The sequence below is a fragment of the Neomonachus schauinslandi genome, chromosome 5, assembly GCF_002201575.2.
Source record: "Neomonachus schauinslandi chromosome 5, ASM220157v2, whole genome shotgun sequence".
NCBI classification, from domain to species: domain Eukaryota; kingdom Metazoa; phylum Chordata; class Mammalia; order Carnivora; family Phocidae; genus Neomonachus; species Neomonachus schauinslandi.
Genome location: NC_058407.1, coordinates 22,012,386 through 22,036,315, shown reverse-complemented (window position 1 = coordinate 22,036,315; position 23,930 = coordinate 22,012,386). Strand labels below are relative to the sequence as shown.

General features: G+C 37.7%; 1 protein-coding gene across 5 annotated transcripts in view; it reads right to left on the bottom strand.

Moving 5' to 3' along the window:
* The window catches only part of ANKS1B (ankyrin repeat and sterile alpha motif domain containing 1B), a 1,116,839-nt gene that overhangs the window by 630,046 nt on the left and 462,863 nt on the right, over positions 1-23,930 (bottom strand). For all 5 annotated transcript variants that reach the window (XM_021687341.2, XM_021687343.2, XM_021687344.2 and 2 more), the window contains exon 12: positions 8,771-8,951. In XM_021687341.2, coding sequence (XP_021543016.1) covers positions 8,771-8,951 — 181 coding nt within the window. The remainder of the gene's footprint in view (positions 1-8,770; positions 8,952-23,930) is intronic.

Here is a 23,930-nt window from a genome sequence, read left to right as displayed (position 1 = left end):
TTCTTTCTTTCTTTCTTTCTTTCTTTCTTTCTTTCTTTCTTTCTTTCTTTCCTTTCTTTCTTTCTTTCTTTCTTTCTTTCTTTCTTTTTTTTTTTTTGTCAAGCATCTACTAACCTATATCTTGCCTTCTATGTGACATGCAATATGTGCAGAAAGGCAGTGGAGAAAAGTCATGAGATCCCAAAAGGAAACAGGAAAAGAGAAAGTATAGAAGAGGCATTTTATGATTTATCAAGAACTGGTAAGAATATTTTTTTGCAATTACAGGGGCACCTGGGTGGCATAGTCGGTTGAGCATCTGACTCTTGCTTTCAGCTCAGGTCTGACCTCAGGGTCATGAGATCAAGCCCCGCATCGGGCTCCACATTCAGCACAGAGTCTGCTTGTGTTTCTCTCTCTTCCTCTTCCTTTGCCCTTCCCCCTCGCTCTCTCTCTCTCAAATAAATAAAATAACTTAAAAAAAGAATATATTTGTGCTATTACATATATAATATTTGAGATAAAATCTTTCCTTTTGGCTACCTAAAATTGTGGTCTATTGAAAGCACTGCATTTAACAAATCAATATTTCAGATAATTTGTAAATGCATATTTTTAAGGAAATAAACTTTGAAGATATAATTACACATCATTCTCACTCGCCATTAACTTCCTCTGTATTGGCTCACCCTAAATCTCGCAGGGAGCTTAATGATCCCCTCAGCAGCCTGGCTTTGGTCTTCATGCCAACTGGAGTTCAAAGACCCACTCAGATGCCCATGTCCAGTGGCTGCTGGAATAACACTGTCTCAGCTTCAGGAGGACTATTTTCAGTCTGTGTGAACTAATTAAAAGGAAGGCCTTCGTTTGTCTTTCTGGCAATCCCCAAGCAGCGTGAAAGGTCCATGCCACCCTCTCTATTCTAATTTTAGTTCTCCTTTAATGTTTCTTCTCCCTTGCAGAAAAGCATCCTATGCTGCTAAGCACTTAGAAGCTTTTGTTTTTGTTATTTCTTCCATTTGGGAAGAAGCACTTTTCTACCTTACACTTTTTAGATATCCCCCTCCCATCAGTTTTCTTCAGCAGGAGGTGATGGGTTGAAACTACTAACAAAACTGGAGATAGTTAGTTACCTAGGGTAGTTAACTTCCTTAGCAAGTCCCCAAAGGGGCTAGCCCACAAAATTCTTCATATGTAGAGCTTTCTGGATACAATTTTTCATAAAGTGGAAACATCTTTACAATTGGTGATTCTCAGCTTCCTTTTCCCCAGTAATTCACAACACACCTGTCCAGGATATCTTCATTGAGGAATTCAGATCTCACAGGTCACTCATTTTGGGTAAGGCACTGTTTCTCAATCTTTTAAGACTGATATCCTTTACTTTTGCTAAAATTAAAATTATCATGTAGCTTCCTCCCACCCTGCCCTACCCCACTGTCTCAACTATCTACTTGCCTATCTACTTGGATATCCAATAGTGTTTCAAATTTAAATGTCCTAAACTGAGCTTCCTCATCTCAATTAATATAAACTCCATTTTTCCAGTCAGAAGGGCCCAAAAATCCTTGAGTCACACGTTTGGTCTCTTTCATTTTCTCCCACTCTATATCCGATCCATCCAAAAAAATATGTTGCTTCTACTTTATTTTTTTAAAATAGATGCAGAAGGGGTGCCTGGGTGGTACAGTCAGTTAAGTGGCCAACTCTTGGTTTCAGCTCAGGTCGTGATCTCAGGGTTGTGAGATTGAGCCTGGCATCAGACTCTGTCTGCTTGAGGTTCTCTCTCTCTCTCCCTGTGCCCTTCCTGCTCATGCTCTCTCTCTCTATAATAAATAAGTAAATCTTTAAAAAATAGATGCAGAATTCTAGGGGTGCCTGGGTGGCTCAGTGAGTTAAGCGTCTGACTTTATATTGGCTCAGGTCATGATCTCAAGGTTGTGAGATCCAGCTCTGCATGGGGCTCCATATTGGGCATGGAGCCTGCTTAAGATTCTCCCTCTCTCCTTCTTCCTTTGCACCTCCCCCTTGTTCATGCTCTCTATATCTCTCTAAAAAAAAGATGAAAAAAGATGCAGAATTCTACCACCTCTCACTGCTTCTATCTTTAAAAACCTGCTACCTGAGCAAAAAGAACACATTGGCAACAATTAGGGGTACCCCAATGACTGAAATATCTTATCAGAAGGGCTCTCTGGTCATTCAAAAGTTTCATATGAGATGGAGATGCATGGTGGTCAAGAGGAAAACAAGCTCCCTAAAGGAGCGATCCTCCATGGATCACCACTCTCAGGGGGCCCTAGGCAGCCAGGGGACAACAAAAGAGGTCTTAGCATCTCAGGTAAGAGTGGGACAAAGTACAGAAGAAATTAACTTAGATAAAGTTCACTTATTTCATAATTCGTTAAATAAATGGAAAGACTACTTTAAATATTTTGAAGGGAGATCAGTGTAGAAATAAACATGGTTCTTTATACCGAATATTTCTTCTAAAAAATTGCGCTGATTTAACCACAGTATGTAAGGCTATTTTGTGGAGGGAGAAGCTAACTCAGCGGCTCACTTCAGAGTTCTAATTATAATTGTTCTTGGTTTCTTGTGCATCCTCCTCTCTGAACCACCTCTTATCATTCCACCCCACTTCTTTAGTACCTTGACTTCAGCAATTCTTTGACCCAACTGGAATCTCCAATCCAATGATCCTTTTGATTTTTCACTGTTACTTGTTCCCTTGTTATCCTCTTTTTCCTATTTCTCCATCTTGAATTTTACGGTCAAACATTACTCTCATTCTCTTGTGTTCATATTTCCTTGCTCTTCAATATACCCATTTGACAAAAACACAATGTAAAATTCAACTCTCTGAAAACTACGCACTTGTGTTCCTCCATCTGAACTGAGCTGGAGAAAAACAGAACCACAGTGGCTAATCCAACTTTAAGTTCATGAACACGAACCTCAAATGGGCTCTTAATGCTGCCAGGCAATTATCATATCTCCCTTTTCCATTCACTGTCTCTTTCTACTAAACAACTCTCATTCCTTCTTCTCTTTCCTCAACCTCCACATCTCCTTTTCCCTCTTTCATCTCAACTGATACTGCTGCTTTCTCCTTAATAGAGAAAATAGAAATTATCAGAACAGATATTCCTCAGATTCTCACCACATGGATCCCTTTCCAGCATTTGTACCCACAGTGGAAACATCTTTCTTGCCTGTTTCTCATGATCCTGTCTAAAGCCAATCTCTCTTCTTGGTTAATAGAACCCATTCCTTCTCCTCCTTCATCACAATTTTATAATTCTCCTTGGAAGATATTTCTTGAAAAGGTAGTTTATATTTGTTTTAAGTCCTCTCCTCCCATTCTCTCTTAAACCCATTATGTTGGGCTTTTGCCCCATCATTTTCAACCAAATTGCTCTTGTCATGGTCAACAGTAACCTCCACATTGTTAAATCCACTAGTCAATTCTGACTCAGTCCTCATCCTACTCAACTTGTTAGCTACATTTGACAGAGTTGATGACACTTTCCCTCTTAATAACTTTCTTCATCTGCATTCAGAACACAATGCTCACCAGAAGATTTCGTCCTACCTAACAGGTTTTTCCTTCTCAATCTCCTTTGCTGGTATTGCCTTTTATCCCCTCTTTCATTGAGCTCAGTTTTTGGTCTTCTATCTACACTCATGCCATATCATCTAAATAGTGATGGTGTTCACATTTGTGTCTTCAGACTGGACCTTCAGCTGCTGCTTGACACATCTATTCAGATACCAAGTAGGCTTCTCATCCTGGTATTTCTCCCTGTTCACCAAACCTGCTCTTCTGACAACCTCTCAGATGTCAGATCATAATAAATCCATTCTGACAGTTGTTCAGGACAAAAATCTTGCAGTTTTCCTTATTTCTTTTTCTTTCATATATTACATCTACTCCACCATGAAATCCTACTGGCTCTACCTTAAAAATATGTCTAATATCCATCCATTTCTCTATACCTCTACTGTTTCACCTTTGATCTGAGCTGTCTTCATCTCTCATCTTACTGCAATACTATAATAACCTCTTTTTTTTTTTAAGATTTTATTTATTTATTTGACAGAGACAGAGACAGCGAGAGCAGGAACACAAGCAGGGGGAGTGGGAGAGGGAGAAGCAGGCCTCCCGCCGAGCAGGGAGCCCGATGTGGGACTCGATTCCAGGACCCTGGGATCATGACCTGAGCCGAAGGCAGTCGCTTAACCAACTGAGCCACCCAGGCGCCCCCTATAATAACCTCTTAACTGGCCTTCCTGCTTCCACTCTGTTCCCCTTCTTTAGTCCACTCACAACACAAGAGAGTAATCCTCATAAACAGAAGTTAGATCATGTCACTCTTCTTCTCAAAGACCTGAACTTACTCCTCATTTCACCTGAGTAAAACCCAAACTCCTTATAATGGCCTATTATTTCCTATATGATCTATCTGCACCCCTCTTCTTACTTACAAATATTCCATATTTCAGGGAATGGCAGTCTGATTTGACGAATCTGCTTAAACCAGAGACTTTAGAGGCTTCCTTGAACTTTTCCCCTTTACCATCATACATCCAATCAGTTATCATAACCTGTTGATGGTTTCCTTGTGTCTCTCAAATCCATTTACATCTTTCCATTGCTGATGACATTGTTTCACCCCACCTCCAATTTAACCTCATCTCATATCTATCTACTACATTTTAATACCAGAGTGATCTTCCTAGTTAAATGCAAATCTATTCATATCACTCCATAGTGTGTCCAACTCCACATATCTGTCACTAACCAACTTTTTTGATGATTCATAAATTGATACTTGGAATATATAAGACAGTGCCTTACAAGTAGCAAGCTTTATTATAATTCAGGCTACTTTTGAAATGTCTGTTATGATAAAATCATTGGGTCACTTACTCAAAGTGTTTTACAGTACATAATTCATTTTTTTAAAGATTTTATTTATTTATTTGACAGAGAGAGATAACGAGAGCAGGAACACAAGCAGGGGGAGTGGGAGAGGGAGAAGCAGGCCTCCCACTGAACAGTTTGCCCAATGAGGGGCTCAATCCCAGGACCCCGGGATCACGACCCAAACCAAAGGCAGACTTAACGACTGAGCCACCCAGGTGCCCCTATAATTCATCTTCGAGGATATATTAGTCTTTGTTCTAAAAATAACATTTTGTCAAGATTAATTCTTTTGTGCATGTAATCATTTATAAAATGAACTGTAGATTTATCTAATAATTTAGATTATATTTTTAATTTAAGAAAAGGTCAGCTACTATGTACATATCTAGGCTATTTCCATCTTAAGATTACTGTAGATTTTAAATAATAATATTAAATAAGAAAAAAATAATATTAAACAATAATGAAAATATTAAAGGAGAATACTAGTTTCCATAGTCTACAAAATATATTCACATAAATAAGCTCATTTATTACTAAAAATACTCAAAGAGTAGATATTATTTCCCTTTTTCAGAGGAACAAATTGGAGTTCAGAGAAGATAAGTGATTTGATGAAAAATATCCAGCCAATCAGTGATAGAACTAACTCTGGAATTCACACTCTTTCAATGTATACCATGTGGTAGTGCCTGTATGTGCAGGTTTTTATTTATTTATTTAATTTTATTTTAGAGAGGTGGGGGGAGGGCAGAGGGAGAGGGAGAGAGAATCTTAAGCAGGCTCCATGCCCAGAACAGAACCCTACACAGGGCTCAATCTCACGACCCTGAGATCATGACCTGAGCTGAAATCAAGAGTCAGTTGCTTAACTGACTGAGCCACCCAGGAGTCCCATATGTGCAGGTTTTTAAATACAAAGTATAATAAACCATCTATATATAAAATAATGAATGCTACTTTTCAAGTTGACAAATGCCTACCTTAAAAGTTTTATTTATAAAATTAAAAGTTTTAGTTTTTAATGTAAAACAAATCAGCATTGTCCTTCCACACTATTACTAAATATCAATCTATTCTAAAATTTTTGATGTAACATGGAGGTGACATATTACATTAGGAAACCATAGTAACATGCTGTCTGAAACTATTTCAACCATAAAAAGGTTAGATTTTGGTTCTATTCAAAGGTCAGATCTGAAAATACCAATTTTGGGATGTGTGGCAAATTACAATTTCTTCACACATTTTGGATGGTACCACTGAAGTTCTGACAGCAGTAAAATGTGTGTTTCTATCCTCTCCCCCTAGTGGTCAGAGATTTGGGACTAGACCCATCGCTTCTTTCACTCTTAATTTTTGTATAAATAAATAAAATTTCTACCTACCTCAAAGGACAGTTGAAAAAATTCAAAAATTAATCATCCAAAAAAACCACTTAGTGTACCAACTAAAATGAATCTCAGATTTTCCTAAAGCAAGTATTAGAGGACTTGTCATTCCTCCCATTTTAGAATTTTAAATCTGGAACTAGTCATTCAAGTAAGTATTAATTGAGTAATAATCATATATGCAGAACCTTTTCTGGGGTCTATACATCATTTATATTCACAAATCATATCCCATTCCCTCCTCTCATAATGAATCTGGTGCATGGCAGACATACAATAAATGCTCATACTCAGTGAACTAGTGCAAGGCTTCATGAATATCATAATGACTCCCACTAACAGTTACTAACATTTATTGAGCACTAACTATGTGACAGACACAGTGCTAATTACTTTGCATGCATTCTCACTCTATAGGAGAAGCTAATATAAGTTAATATAATTAATTAATTGTTAGTTTAATTCTATAGCTAAGAAAATAATAGCATAAAGAGGTTAAGTCTTAGCTAGCTGGTAAGAAGTTCAGTCCCATAGTTAGTAAACAAACTTAGGTAGCCTGACTTCAGTGCCTACAAAGTGTCAGAGATCCATCCATTCTCTTACAGTTCTAGAAAAAGGAGAGAAGATAATAAATAAGGAAACAAATGAACAGTGTAATTTTACATAGTAAATAAGGATATGGAAAAAGGAGAACAGGATAATTTGACAGAAGTGACAAGAGCAATGTTGAAACATGGTTTATCCTCTTCCTGTGTTTCCTTGTCTACAAATAATAACACCTAATTCATATATCAGTTATGAGATTTAAATAGGTTAATATACATAAAATGCCTAAAATAGTATATGATGTATAGTATTAAAGTTTTTGCTTAACATTTATTGGTCATATTTATGATTGTTCTTTTTGCATCTTTGTTATTATAATTGTCATCATATTGAGGGCCTTACTCAAGATAAGGTGATCTGGGCAGGCCTCTATGAGAAAGTGTATTTGCACCAAAACCCAAATGACACTTAGCCACATAAAAATTTGAAGACAGATTCCAGGCAGCAGGAACCAAAGGACAAAAGCCCCAGGACTAGAATGCCTAGAAAAGAAGGCCAGGGTGGGCCCGGATGAGTTTGCTCAAGTTTAGATTAAAGAGCTGATCAGAGGGATGCCTGGTGGCTCAGTCAGTTAAGTGTCTCCCTGTGGTTCAGGTCATGATCTCAGGGTCCTGGGATCAAGTCCCAGATCCGGCTCCCTGATCAGCAGGGAGCCTGCTTCTCCCTCTCCCTCTGACTGCCGCTCCCCCATCTGTGCGTGCGCTCTTGCTCAAATAAATAAATAAATAAAATCTTTTTTTTTTTTTTTTTTAAAGAGCTGGTCAGAGCTAGGTTATACTGGGCTTCATTGGCCATAGTGAGGAGTTGGATTTTATTCAAAGTTCAGTGAGAAGCCACTGATTATTTTAAGCATGATAATGACATACTTTGATTTGCATTTTATAAATATCATTCTGGTTGCCATGAAAAGGTTAGATAATAGCTTCCATAGAATATCAATGTCACCACTTCCATTATTTTTAAAATCTTAGTTTTCCTGGGGGAAAATAATTTTCTTCCTGTATTTTTGGAACGTTTGTATCAGTGCTCTTAAAAGTACAATCAGCGTAAAGGACGTAAGAATGGTGTATATGTTTATACAGTCATACACTCATTTTGAACAAAGGTTACATGGAATACCCATATAAATGATACCTTCTGATTCTAAAATTCATATTAATCATATCTAGTGGATTTTAAAATCATATCTCTTTAAAGGAAAGTAGTAGAATAGTTCACTTACTTTAAATTAATATAAGGGGAGGAGATTCTTTAGGCCTCACTTCTCATATTTCTGTCATTTGGCCTTACCAGTTATTAGCTTCTTGCCCTTCAAGAAAGGTAACATTGCAAATCTGATTGGGTGGCATGTATTACTAGTGAGTGTGGTTACTTTCCTTAATCTTCCCCTTACCCCCCACACTATTTCCTCACACCTCTCTTCTCTAAGTTCACCTTGGTTTGAGTAGATTGAAAGCCCACTTAGGCCATACCATCCAACTCAATCTTACCAGGTTGATACAGGTTCGGTAGCCTCAAAGCAGCTATTAATAAAGTTGTATATTGATGAGTTGATACCACTGTGTGGAGAGGGGTAAATAGTGGTGGTAGAAGAGCATTTCCAGGTCTCTGGTTATTTCACTACCATAATAGCATTAACTCATCATCTTTAATATGTAATACCTGAAAGGCCATTAATGTATTCAAAAAGAATATTATATCCACACTCTGACAAAAATTATAATGCCCTACATTGCTATACATGTAGGTGAAAAAAAAAAAACCCCCTGCAATTTAGATGAAGATTCCTCTTAATCCCTCTATCTCATTAAGGCTTTAGGTTTAAAAGTTCAAAAATATAGCTGCATAAAGTGAACTGTTTTACCTGAATGGCCTGTTCCCTTGTTCTTGACTTCTGTGGTTGCCACAGAAGAGGTGAGTGGACTAACAGGAGGGCTGGAAGTAAAGCTTGCACACCCTGCAGATGTGTTGATTTCGAAATATTCTTGGTTGTGATTCATTCGATGAAAATCCAGAGAAGACACAATAGATGTTCGTTGTTTAGGCTAAAATAAATGAGCATGATGAGAGTATTAATATGATCATGTTCATCTTCAGCCCAGTCTCCCAATTGATTTAATATAACTGATGATTTTTTCAGTTAATCTATCTGGCTTTTATACTTAAAATACATATTGTGCTTTACAGAGAGACACTAAATAATCCCTTGATGAATTAAATAATGAAAAAATTATTTAATGAAAAAATATTTCGGCATAGTGGATAAAATAACTTAGACTTTTTGTTAGATTTCCCCAGAAGACTGTACAAATACAGTACATAGAATTTCTCTTAATAATCAATTCGGAAAGTTGCAATTCTAAGTCACCTTTCATTTAACTAACATTTATTAAGCATATGGCATTTGCCAGACCCTGAGGATATAGACTCTAATAATAAAAGAGCTCTTGCAACATTGAAAGCATAATTAAGGCAGTTCTGTTTTTTGATCTCTATATAGTCCAAAAAATTGATAGCATTAGATATTGTCCCCAAGTATCATATGCTGGAATTTGATAATTAGAATTAAGTAAAGTTACATAGAACATTTCCCAGCACTTAAGAATCTACATGGTATTTGTTGTGAACTTTGATTTCCTTTTTTAAGGATTTTAATTAATCTCCAAAGAGCAAGAAAAGTCAATTTAAACATAAAAGTTAAAATCATGGAGCAATAGCAGATATAATCTATATACTTTACCAGTAATGGATTGTCCCATATAGCAGTTTTCTGGGGTTTTTTCCCCATAGTTTTAATTATATACACTTTTCTTCCTGCCTAGCAGAGCTTCTAACAATGTCCTTTAAAACTGCAGTCTTTTTGGCTCTCAGAATTGTGTGCATTTCCTAAGAATCAATCCAAGTTTTCTTACTTCTTATTTTTGCTCACATTACTGAAATATTAACAATCTCCTATAATAATTAACAAGAGATTAACTGCAATTTCTTTACAATAAAATTTACCACACGGGGGAGGAACAAGATGGCAGAGGAGTAGGAGACCTAAATTTCATCTGGTTCCAGGAATTCACCTAGATAGGGATCAAACCATTCTGAACACCTACAAAGTCAACAGGAGATCAAAGAAAAGAATAGCAGCAACTCTCTGAACAGAAAAGTGACCACTTTCTGGAAGGTAAGACATGTGGAGAAGTGAATCCGAGGCGATATTTGGAAAGATAGACGGCGGGGGAGGGGGCTTCCGTCAGGCGCTACTGGCAAGTGATAGAGCAGCAGACCACAAAATCAGAACTTTTAGAAGTCTGCTCTGCTGAGGGATGTCACTCCAGTGGCTAAGCGGGGTATGGAACCCTCGCTGGGACAGTGTGGTCTCAGGACCCTCGGGGTCACAGGAAGATCAGGGATGCCTGAGTGTGGCAGAGCTCCCAGGTATCAGAGCAGGGAAGCCAGCTGCAAAGATGGAGCCAAGGAGTGGGCTCTCAGCTCGGGGTTCCATAAAGCATGATCTGTGGCACGGTCGGGCCACTGCTCTTCCAGCAGGGACCCAACAAGTGGCAGATCTGGGGAGACTCCTCTTCCTCCCCTGGGAGGAGCAGTGTGCGGGAGCGCATCGCAGGAATCTCCCTTGGTTTGGAGACTCCAAACGGGGTCATGTGCTGGAGATAGAAATGCTTGGTCACAGGCCAGGTGAGCACGGAGTGCGGATGGAGACTGGGGAGACAGGAGTGATTGACTTCTTTTCTCTGGGGGCGCACTGAGGAGTGGGGCCCTGAGTTCTTGGCTCCTCCGGGTGGAGATTGGGAGGCTGCCATTTTCATTCTAATCCTCCAAAGCTGTACCGAAAGCTTGCAGGGAACAAAAGCTCCGGAGAGCAAACCCGAGCAGATTACTTAGCCCGGACCGGCAAGGGCAGGGCAATTCCGCCTCTGGCAAAGACATTTGGGAACCACAGCAACAGGCCCCTCCACCAGAAGATCAGCAAGAACAGCCTGCCAAGACCAAGTTTACTGATCAATGAGAACGGCAGAACTCCAGCGCTAGGGGAATACTGCACATAGAATTCATGGCTTTTTCCCCCTGATTCTTTAGTCATTCAAAGTTGATTTTTAAAATTTTCTTTTTCTACTTTTTTAAAATTTTTCTTTTTCCCCTTTTCAACCAACATCATTATCAATCCCATTTTAAAAATCTTTTTTATTTTTCACTTTTAGAGTCCTATTCTATCCCTTCATTGTAGTTAACCTTATTTTTTGTATATATATATACGTTGTTCTCACTTTAAAATTTTGGGATACAGTTTCTTCTAACAGACCAAAATATACTCTAAATCTCTAGTGTATGGCTTTGTTCTAGTCTCCTGCCTGATCACATTCTCTGCCTTTTTTTTTTTAATTTCTCTTCTCTCTTTTTTCAACCAACTTCTTATCAATTACTTTTATAAAATCTTTTATAATTTTCATCTTTACAGTCATATTCCATCCCTTCATCGTATTTACCCTTATTTTTGTACATATATAAGTTTTTCTTTCTTTAAAACTTTGGGAGACAGAGTCTTCTAACAGACCAGAATATACACAAAATCTAGTGTGTGGCACTGATCTATTCACCAGCCTGATCATATTTGATCATATTCTTTTTTTTTTTTTCCTTTTTTTCCCTTTCTTTTTCCCCCGGTTTTGGGTCTCTTCTGATTTGTTTAGTGTATATGTTTCTGGGGTTGTTGTTACCCTGTTAGCAATTTCTTCTCTCATTGATCTGTTCTCCTCTGGACAAAATGACAAGATGGGAAAATTCACCTCAAAAAAAAAGAACAAGAGGCAGTACCGAATGCCAGGGACCTAATCAATACAGACATTAGTAAGATGTCAGAACTAGAGTTCAGAATGATGATTATAAAGATACTAGCTGGGCTTGAAAAAAGCATGGAAGATACTAGAGAAACACTTTCTGTAGAAATAAAAGAACTAAAATCTAACCAAGTTGAAATCAAAAAGGCTATTAATGAGGTCCCATCAAAAATGGAGGCTCTAACTGCTAGGATAAATGAGGCAGAAGAGAGAATTAGTGATATAGAAGACCAAGTGATGGAAAATAAAGAAGCTGAGAAAAAGAGAGATAAACAACTACTGGATCACGAGGGCAGAATTCGAGAGATAATTGATACCATAACAAAACAATATTAGAATAATTAGGATCCCAGAAAAAGAAGAAAGAGAGAGAGGGGCAGAAGGTATATTGGAGCAAATTATAGCAGAGAACTTCCCTAATTTGGGAAAGGAAACAGGTATCAAATTCCAGGAGGCACAGAGAACCCCTCTCAAAATCAATAAAAATAGGTCAACACCCCGACATCTAATAGTAAAACTTACGAGTCTCAGAGACAAAGAGAAAATCCTGAAAGCAGCTCAGGAGAAGAGGTCTGTAACCTAAAATGGTAGAAACATTACATTGGCAGCAGACCTATCCACAGAGATCTGGCAGGCCAGAAAGGACTGGCAGGATATATTCAGAGCACTAAATGAGAAAAATATGCAGCCAAGAATACTATATCCAGCTAGGCTGTCATTGAAAATAGAAGGAGAGATAAAAAGCTTGCAGGACAAACAAAAACTAAAAGAGTTTGCAAACACCAGACCAACCCTACAAGAAATATTGAAAGAGGTCCTCTAAGCAAAGAGAGAACCTAAAAGTAACATAGAACAGAAAGGAACACAGACAATATACAGTAACAGTCACCTTATAGGCAATACAATGGCACTAAATTCCTATCTTTCAATAGTTACCCTGAATGTAAATGGGCTAAATGCCCCAATCAAAAGACACAGATTGGATAAAAAAAACAAGACCCATCAATATGCTGCCTGCAAGAGACTCATTTTAGACCCAAAGACACCTCCACATTGAAAGTGAGGGGGTGGAAAACCATTTACCATGCTAATGGACACCAAAAGAAAGCTGGGGTGGCAATCCTTATATCTGACAAATTAGATTTTACAGCAAAGACTATAATAAGAGATGAGGAAGGACACTATATCCTACTTAAAGGGTCTATCCAACAAGAAGATCTAACAATTGTAAATATCTATGCTGCTATATGGGAGCAGCCAATTATATAAGGCAATTAATAACAAAAGCAAAGAAACACATCGACAACAATACAATAATAGTAGGGGACTTCAACACCACCCCCACTGAAATGGACAGATCATCTAAGCAAAAGATCAACGAGGAAATAAAGGCTTTAAATGACACACTGGACCAAATGGACTTCACAGATATATACAGAACATTCCATCCCAAAGCAAAAGAATACACGTTCTTCTCTAGTGCCCATGGAACATTCTCCAGAATAGATCACATCCTAGGTCACAAATCAGGTCTCAACAAGTACCAAAAGATTGGGATCATTCCCTGCCTATTTTCAGACCAAAGTGCTTTGAAAGTAGAACTCAGTCACAAGAGGAAAGTCGGAAAGAACTCAAACACATGGAGGCTAAAGAGCATCCTACTAAAGAAGGAATGGGTCAACCAGGAAATTAAAGAAGAATTTTAAAAAATTCATGGAAACAAATGAAAATGAAAAGACAACTGTTCAAAATCTTTGGAATGCAGCAAAGGTGGTCCTAAGAGGAAAGTATATAGCAATACAAGCCTTTCTCAAGAAACAAGAAAGGTCTCAAATACACAACCTAACCGTACACCCAAAGGAGCTGGAGAAAGAACAGCAAATAAAGCCTAAACCCAGCAGGAGAAGAGAAATAATAAAGATCAGAGCAGAAATCAATGAAATAGAAACCAAAAGAACAGAACAGATCAACAAAACTAGGAGCTGGTTCTTTGAAAGCATTAACAAGATTGATAAGCCCCTGGCCAGACTTATCAAAAAGAAAAGAGAAAAGACCTAAATAAATAAAATCATGAATGAAAGAGGAGAGATCAAAACCAACACCAAAGAAATACAAACAATTATAAGAACATATTATGAGCAACTATAAGCCAGCAAATTAGATAATCTAGAAGAAATGGATGCATTCCTAGAGATGTATAAACTACCAAAACTGAGCCAAGAAGAAGTAGAAAACGCAAACAGACCCGTAACCACTAAGGAAATTGAAGCAGTCATCAAAAATATCCCAACAAACAAGAGCCCAGGGCCAGATGGCTTCCCAGGGGAATTCTACCAAACATTTAAAGAATTAATACCTATTCTCCTGAAACTGTTCCAAAAAATAGAAACAGAAGGAAAACTTCCAAACTCATTTTATGAGGCCAGCATTACTGTGATCCCAAAATCAGACAAAGACACCATCAAAAAGTAGAACTACAGACCAATATCCCTGATGAACATGGATGCAAAAATTCTCACCAAAATACTAGCCAATAGGATTCAACAGTACATTAAAAGGATTATTCACCATGACCAAGTGGGATTTATTCCAGGACTGCAAGGTTGGTTCAACATCTGCAAATCAATCAATGTAATACAATACATTAATAAAAAAAAGAACAAGAACCATATGATCCTCTCAATAGATGCAGAAAAAGCATTTGACAAAGTACAGCATCATTTCTTGATAAAAACTCTCCACAGTGTAGGGATAGAGGGAAAAGCCCTCAATATCATATAAGCCATGTACAAAAAGCCCACAGTGAATATCATTCTCAATGGGGAAAAATTGAGAACTTTTCCCCTAAGGTCAGGAACGCAGCAGAGATGTCCACTATCACCACTGCTATTCAACATAGTATTAGAAGTCCTAGCCACAGCAATCAGACCAGAAAAAGAAATAAAAGGCATCTGAATCAGCAAAGAAGAAGTAAAACTTTCACTCTTTGCAGATGATATGATACTTTATGTGGAAAACCCAAAAGACTCCACCCCAAAACTGCTAGAACTCATATAGGAATTCAGTCAAGTGGCAGGATATAAAATCAATGCACAGAAATCAGTGGCATTCCTATACACCAACAACAACACAGAAGAAAGAGAAATTAAGGAGTCGATCCCATTTACAATTGCACCCAAAACTGTAAGATACCTAGGAATAAATCTAACCAAAGAGCAAAGAACCGGTCCTCAGAGAACTATAAAATACTCATGAAAGAAATTGAGGAAGACACAAAGAAATGGAAAAACATTCCACGCTCATGGATTGGAAGAACCAATATGAAAATGTCAATGCTACCTAGAGCAACCTACACATTCAATGCAATCCCTATCAAAATACAATCATCTTTTTTCAAAGAAATGGAACAAATATTCCTAAAATTTGTATGGAACTAGAAAAGACCCCAAATAGCCAGAGGAATGTTGTAAAAGAAAAGTAAAGCTGGTGGCATTACAATTCTGGACTTCTAGCTCTATTACAAAGCTGTCATCATCAAGACAGTATGGTACTGGCACAAAAACAGACACATAGATCAATGGAACAGAACAGAGAGCCCAGAAATGGACCCTCAACTCTATGGTCAACTCATCTTTGACAAAGCAGGAAAGAATGTCCAATGGAAAAAAGACAGTCTCTTCAACAAATGGTGTTGGGAGAATTGGACAGCCACATGCAGGAGAATGAAACTGGACCATTCTCTTACACCACACACAAAATAGACTCAAAATGGTTGAAAGACGTAAATGTGAGACAGGAGTCCATCAAAATCCTAGAGGAGAACACAGGCAGCAACCTCTTCGTCCTCAGCCGCAGCAACTTCTTCCTAGAAACATCACCAAAGGCAAGGGAAGCAAGGGCAAAAATGAACAATTGGGACTTCATCAAGATAAAAAGCTTTTGCACAGCAAAAGAAACAGTCAACAAAACCAAAAGACAACCGACAGAATGGGAGAAGATATTTTCAAATGACATATCATATAAAGGGCTAGTATCCAAAATCTATAAAGAACTTATCAAACTCAACACCCAAAGAACAAATAATCCAATCAAGAAATGGGCAGAAGACATGAACAGACATTTCTACAAAGAAGACATCCAAATGGCCAATAGACACATGAAAAAGTGCTCAACATCGCTCAGCATTAGGGAAATCCAAATCAAAACCTCAATGAGATACCATCTCACACCAGTCAGAATAGCTCAAATTAACAAGTCAGGAAATGACAGATGTTGGTGAGGATGAGGAGAAAGGGGAACCCTCCTACACTGTTCGAATGTAAGCTGGTGCGGCCACTCTGGAAAACAGTATGGTGGTTCTTCAAAAAGTTGAAAATAGAGCAACTCTATTTCCCAGCAATTGCACTACTGGGTATTTACCACAAAGATACAAATGTAGTGATCCGAAGGGGTACATGCACCCCAATGTTTATAGCAGCAATGTCCACAATAGCCAAACTATGGAAAGAGCCAAGATGTCCATCAACAGATGCATGGATAAAGAAGATGTGGTATGTTTATATACAATGGAATATTATGCAGCCATCAAAAAAAAAAAAAACACCAAAAAACCAAAATCTTGCCATTTGCAATGACGTGGATGGAACTAGAGTGTATTATGCTAAGTGAAATAAGTCAATCTGAGAAAGACAAGTATCATATGATCTCACTGATATGAGGAATTCTCAGGAAACAAACTGAGTTTTGCTGGAGTGGTGGGGGTTGGGAGGGATGGGGTGGCTGGGTGATAGACATTGGGGAGGGTATGTGCTATGGTGAGCATTCTGAATTATGTAAGACTGATGAATCACAGACGTGTACCTCTGAAACAAATAATACATTATATGTTAAAAAAAAAAAGAAGAAGAAGAAATAGTAGGAAGGGAAAAATGAAGTGGGGGAAATTGGAGGGGGAAATGAACCATGAGAGACTATGGACTCTGAGAAACAAACTGAGGGTTTTAGAGGGGAGGGGGTGGGGGGATGGGTTAGCCTAGTTTTGGGTATTAAGGAAGGTATATATTGAATGGAGCATTGGGTGTTATATGCAAACAATGAATCATGGAACACAACATCAGAAACTAATGATGTAATGAATGGTGACTAACATAACATAATAAAACTAAAAAACAATAAAAATAAATAAAATTTACTGTATTTTACTATCCCCAAAGTACAATAAACTTTTGGTTTACTAACATTTTCACTGCTCTCAAATACCTGATAATTTAACCACTATACTCCATAGATTATATTTCTGCAAAATATTCAGGTTACCCTCTCTCTTCCAGCTCATCACGTTTTTTTTAAGTAGATATCATTTAGTGTATAATCTAATATATACAATGATAATGAAAAGGTCTCTATTTTATTGTTTTTTTTTTATATAAAGGGTGCAAATCATCACACTATGCTTTACTATTTCACTATTACCATATTTTTGTGAAAGAGGTTTAGGGGCATTGCTATATAAGCAAGTTATTTATCATTATGACATATCAACTCGGTAGTAGAATTCAAATTAGTACCCGCATAGGATTCAGTTGATTTTGAAGTATGAAAGATTGGGGTGTAATGTCAGGCTTAGTTTCTCATCAAATGTCTGTCCTTGGGGCTAATGAATCTCAATTTCACATTCATGTTCTTTCTAATAGATGATATAACAGTAATTAAAAGGCATGAAATATGACACCGGCTCCAATGGAAACACAAGTATGTCCATCATCTTCATTTTGTTTTATCATATTATGTTATGATTTTATTTCACTTCATATATAAGCAATGGACAAAATTTGTATAATGTTCCTTCTCATAAACTTTATAAAGATCAAGCCAACTGATACATATCACTCCTTTACTTCTGTTTCTTTTTTTAATGAACAATTCTTCTAATAAGTTGGATGTGAAGGTAAAGAAAAAGTTATAAATAAGTGGAAATTAGAAAAAATTCACTAGACCTAAAGTAATTTCTTTGTGCTTAGAGTTTAGCCTCAAAGATACATTTTTTGGTGTTTAATTTTACTTTTTTAATTTTTAATTTAATTTTTTTATTATGTTCAGTTAACCAACGTATAGTACATCATTAGTTTTTGATGTAGTGTTCAATGATTCATTAGTTGTGTATAACAGCCAGTGCTCATCAGAACACGTGCCCTCAATACCCATTACCCAGTTACCCCATCCCCTCAACCCCCTCCCTTCTGTAACCCTCATTTACTTTTGTTTCTTTAAAGATTTTATTTATTTATTTATTTATTTATGAGAGAGAGCAGGAAGAAAGAGAGAGGGAGCATGAGTGGGGGGAGGGGCAGAGGGAGAGGGAGAAGCAGACTCCCCACTGAGCAGGGAGCCCTACACCGGGCTTGATCCCAGGATCCTGGGACCATGACCCAAGCAGAAGGCAAACGTTTTACCGACTGAGCCACCCAGGCTACTTCCGCTTCTTAAACACATATTTCTGAACTTGACTATCCAAAGCTCTAATTATGTTGAAATCACAATTCGTTATGCAATCATGAAAGCAAACAGGCTATTTTGTTGTTGTTGTTGTATTTATTCATTCTAGAAATATTTGCTTAGTGTATACTAAATTGCAGATACCTTGATAAGCAGTGTGATAGGAATAAGACTAATAAGACATTGTCCCTGTTCTCTAGGTTATTATAGACTTGAAGTGGGAGAAGGGATGGTGCATGAAGGAAGAAACAAGCAATCCAAGGATTATGCATTACTGCAGTATTATACAGTGATAAGGTCTATGATAAGTGGAGGCACAAAATATAAAAGGTGAGCTTCTACTTTAGGGAGGGGATCAGGAAAGGCTTCCACAAGCAGGTGATTGATGGCTGAGTTGAATCTCAGTGAAGCAGAGATGGTAGACGGATAAAAGAGGTTGGGGAGAAGAAAAGTACAAACTACAAATAGTTCATAATAGCTGTAGTGCAGAGAATGTGAGGGAGTGGTGGTTTTAAGCCATGAGATATTACAAGTTGCAGGGGTCCAAATCATAAAAGGTTCTAATGCCAAGGTTAAGCAGTTTGTCTTTAACCTAAATTTTTTTTTTAAAGACTTTATTTATTTATTTGAGAGAGAGAGAGAGAGAAACAGCATGAGAGGGGAGAGGGTCAGAGGGAGAAGCAGGCTCCCCACTGAGCCGGGAGCCCGATGTGGGACTCGATCCCAGGACTCCGGGATCATGACCTGAGCCGAAGGCAGTTGCTTAACCAACTGAGCCACCCAGGTGCCCCTAACCTAAATATTTTAAGGAATCCCAGAATGATTTCCAAGCAAGAGGATTTCATGGTTGGGTGTGCATTTTAATAAGCTCATTTTAACAGTTTAGAGAATGGATTGGTCAAGGCTGGATTAAAGGAAGGGAGACCAATTAGGAAGATGTTAAAGAGTTCCAACCAAGACACAGTGAGGTTCTGAGGTAAAGCAGTGGCAACACGGTTGGAGATAGCAGATGTTTTTAGGAGATGTTAATAAGGTTAGCTCTTTAGGTCTTGGCATCTGATTGGATGTGAAGGTTGATTTTAAGGAAGGAGTCTAGGGTGACTCACAGATTTTTGCTTGGGTAGATGCCAGAAGATAAGTTTTGTTTTGTTTTGTTTTGTTTTTTGGTGAAAAACAGAAATGTATGCATTCCTATACCAGAAGTATACAAGATGTATGCTCATATGCTCCTGGGATTCAGTATAGACCGCTTAATTCATGGTTATGCAAATCTATGTGATATTTCCCTTTCTTTCTTTGAGTAGAGTGCTATGATCTCACTGTAACATGGCTTCAAATAAAATAACTGGAGGAAGGGAGACAGGCTAATGGAAATTCCAACAGAAGAAACCATGGATCAGTGATCATCCAACCGCATTCTTATTTGCTTCTTCAGAACTGTCTGTTTATTATTAGCCAGGAACTTTGATGGGGGAGTTATTGCCCAAAGCTCTCTGAGTATCTGAGAAGATGAAGAATCATTATATGTTAGTCATGCTTTAAGAAAGGGATCAGCAAACTATGGCCTGTGGCCATATCTGTGGCCCAAATCTGATCTGCCTCTTGTTTCTGAAAATAAAGTTTTACTGGGACACAGCTATGTCCATTCATTTATTTATTATCTATGGTTGTTCTCATGGTACAGTGGCAGTGTTGAGAAGTTGTGACAAAGGCCATAGTATTCACAACCTTTAAAATATTTACTGTCTGTCCTGTAGAGAAAACATTCATTGACAAACCCCTGTTCTAAGGGATCATTTTGCACATCATTTTAGTGCTTAACAAAATCATAAATAGAGGTTCCCATTTATTTCCTAGCCTATGTGCATTTAGGTTGGGGATGTGTAACTAATCCTGACCAAATGACTGTTCGTCAGTCCCTATGCCCTACTTACTCTCCAGAAGATGTAGTTGTAGGATGAAGGAGGGTCATTCAACCCAAAATGGGCTTTGTGAGAAGTTGAAGTAAACCTCCTTTATGTTAAACTGCTGAGATTCTGGGTTTGTCTGTTGTGGCAGCTAGCATAACTTACCCTAACTAGCACAATGCAGTGGATTAGAGAGGTTAAAGAATTTACTCAAGATTACATAGTTAGCAGAAGGGCTTAGATTAGAAGAAAGGTTCATGTGTTCAAATCTAGAGACAAGTGGATGGTGCCTCAAAGCACGGACAGAGGTGGGATTAAAAAAAGGTATCTATGTGGAGAAATGAAATAACAACAATGGGAAAAAAGAATAAAGAGATGGTAACAATATTAAAAATGGAGATTAGAGAAGATGAGTCTGGAATATTCACTCAAACTTTGATTTTAATACATTCCATTTTTCTAACTATTGTGACGGAATCTTGCTAAGCCATACAGTACAAGAAAGAAAGTGTTTTCACAAATTCACTGAAATTACAAATAAAATTTCCAAGTTTCAATGTGTAAAATGAGTTGCACCTGTGTCCACTGTGGCTACTCTAAAACATCTCCCTCCCTTGTGGCCCAACACTCATATCTCTCTACTCTCCAAAGGACTTGCTCCCACACATATTTACTTAACAGAGTCAGCAAACTATAGATCATGGGCCAAATCCAGGCTTTAATTCTTGTAAAGCCTGTGAGCTAAGGATGGTTTTTACATTTTTAATGGTTAAAGAAAAAAATAAAAATAACATTAGTGACAGGTGAAAATTATATGAAGCTCAAATTTCAGTGTCCATAAATAAAGTTTTACTGGAACATACACATACCCATTCATTTGCATGTGGTCTATGACTGTTTTCACACTACCATAGCAGAGCTGAGTAGTTATAACAGAGACCATATGACCCACAAAGGCTGAATTATTTTATTCTCTGGTCTTTTACAGAAAAAGTTGGTGACCCTATATAGATTGATTAGGAAATGTCTCTGAGGAGCTAAAATGGAACAGCTATGTGAATGACTGAAATAGTCAGAGGCAGCTCCATAGAGTTGCTGGAACCAGTGGCAACATGAAAATGTGGGGCACTTTGTCCTAAAAGCAGGACAAAAACCACAACATTTTCCTGTCTTCCATGGTCTTATTTGCTACTTAATATCTTATTCCCTTGGGCATGGGGACACTCACAGGGTGAGAGAACATCCTCATAGGTACACAGGTGGCTCTGCCCTGGAAATCCGTGCATGCACCCAACCTTCATCCTCCCCACACTCAGGCTCTCACTCCTGCATCAGCAGTTCCTGGCTTGGCCAGAAGCACTGCAATTATAGGAGCAAGTGGCCAAGAAACCCTCCCAGGAAGGTGGGGAGATGTAGGAGGTGGGACCACAGATGGGCCCAAGCTCCGTTTTCCCACAGACTTCACTTACAAAACACAAACTCAGAGATAAACAACAGTAAGAATTTTAGACAGCAACCTAAGAGCATTAAACCCCAAGCATGGGGCCCTTCTTTGTGTGGGGCCCAACGAGACTGCACTGGTTCCCACATCCACGAAGCCAGTGCCATCTTAGTCCCTAAAAGGGACTAATGTGTAAATTTACTGGTATAATGTACAGGATGACATGCATTTCCTATACTTATTGTAGTTTCTCTTAATCAGAACCTATTATTTTAAGAATTATCTTTATGTTCTGTAAAGATATAAATGAAATATAACGTATTCTGATACGACTTTAAAAAATTTCATGGCATTTCTGCAAACCAGTTAGATATGATTCACATACGAATAAAATGAGAACACATAATTCCTGACTGGGATGAGATTTAGGTAACATAGGGGTACATTTACTTCCAAATATTCTCTGAATTAGAATCTAAGTTTCAAATATCCACTTTTATGCTTCATTTTCTATTATTTTCAAGTTATTTAAACTACTGGACATTTTAAAAATCCACTTACTTAGATTTAAGTGGATTTTAAATCATTTGAATTAAGTTAATTATAAAGGACCTCATCAACCTCCTAATAAAATGTCAAATAGGACTAGAGGGATGCTCTGGTGTCATTACAAAGAAAAAGCACTAGCAAAAGACAGGGTGATATTAAATCTCCAAGAAAAAGCAACCTTCAAAATGAGTTCCCAAAGACAGCTGAATGTTAGAAAATTAGCTAGCGACATCCGTAGAAATATGTGGAAATGACAGACTTTCCAAACACTAGCCCACTGATAAATTATATCAGTATGAAGCAAAGTCCCGTCAAGCCAATGGTAATAAAATCAGATGCCTTCTTAAATACTTTTTAAAATGAGGATGAGGTGGGTGATAAAAATGGGAAGCTAGATCAGTAGTATTTTCTTTCAGAACTTTAATCCACCTGGACTATCTTGTGTAGATGGTGAAAAAAATTTAGTTCTAAGCATTTTTTCCCAAAATAATAGCTTACTGCCCAATACCATCATTCCCTCACTGATTTGAAATCTCACCTTTATCATACACTAAATTTCTAAATATAAATTGCATTTACATTTTTTGACTGAACTATGTTCTTGTTGATCTACTTGTCTATTCCTGTGCTAATACTATATCTCTTAATCACTGTTATGGCTCCTCCTCCTACTTCTAGAGCTCCTAGTCAACAGACATTGGATCTCTTTGATCCTCCTTGTTTTATATTCTGGTATTATTCTACAATTTGGTATCCTAAAGCACTTTCATCAATTTGTTAAAAAAAAATACTAATGAGCATTAGCCATGTGTTAGATACTGTTCTAGGCTCTGGAGATATATCAGTGAACAAATAAGATAAGGCACAAAACTTTTAGCCACTTTATCATGACTTTAGGTGTAATGATCATATTTTAATTTTCTTTTTTTTTAAAGATTTTATTTATTTATTTGAGAGTGAGAGACAGAGATATCAAGAGAGGGCACGAGTGGGAAGGAGAGGGAGAAGCAGGCGCCCCCCTGAGCAGGGAGCCCAATGTGGGACTCGATCCCAGGACCCTGGGATCATGACCTGAGCTGAGAGCAGACGCTTAACCGACTGAGCCACCCAGGCGCCCCGTATTTTTAATTTTCAATAACTTTTCTTGTTTTCCAAATATTCCATTTAAAAAAATAATCTGTTCTTAACATTATGAGTTCAATAACCCTCTCAAAACTAAGGATATTGATTACAATCTTTTTCTGTCATTAATTCTGTTTTCTCAAAGGTCATTTATTTTGTTCATTGATCTTTGTTCCTCTCTTTTTAATTGTTAATTTTCCTCAAACATCTGGTGTTTTTGGTCAACCTTTTTTAATTACCTAGGACACTGCCCCATCTCTTTCTCTTGCTCCAATTCCCACAGTAGAGGCTTCAGCAGACTCTTCCCCTTACTGGGATGGTTATTACCATCTGGTAAGAAAACAAAGCCAATTGCTCCATGTACAAGACGCTGAGGTTCTTTAGTTGTCCTGACTAATCTCTGTCTAAATCCAATGCCATTTGTCTTTATCTTTCAGAAGTTCCCAAATGCTTCTCATAGTAGTACTCACTGTTCATCACTGCTATGGATTTATCTTTATTTTTATATTTATTTTACAATTTTAATTGTACGTACAGAGGGAGAGGATGTAAAAAGTTGGGATCAGTTCACCTTCTTGAGTTAGAATTCTCATACTTCTGTGCACTGATCACTTTTAAAACAGTATAAAGAAAGGATCTGCAGGAGTCCAGATGACAACTCAG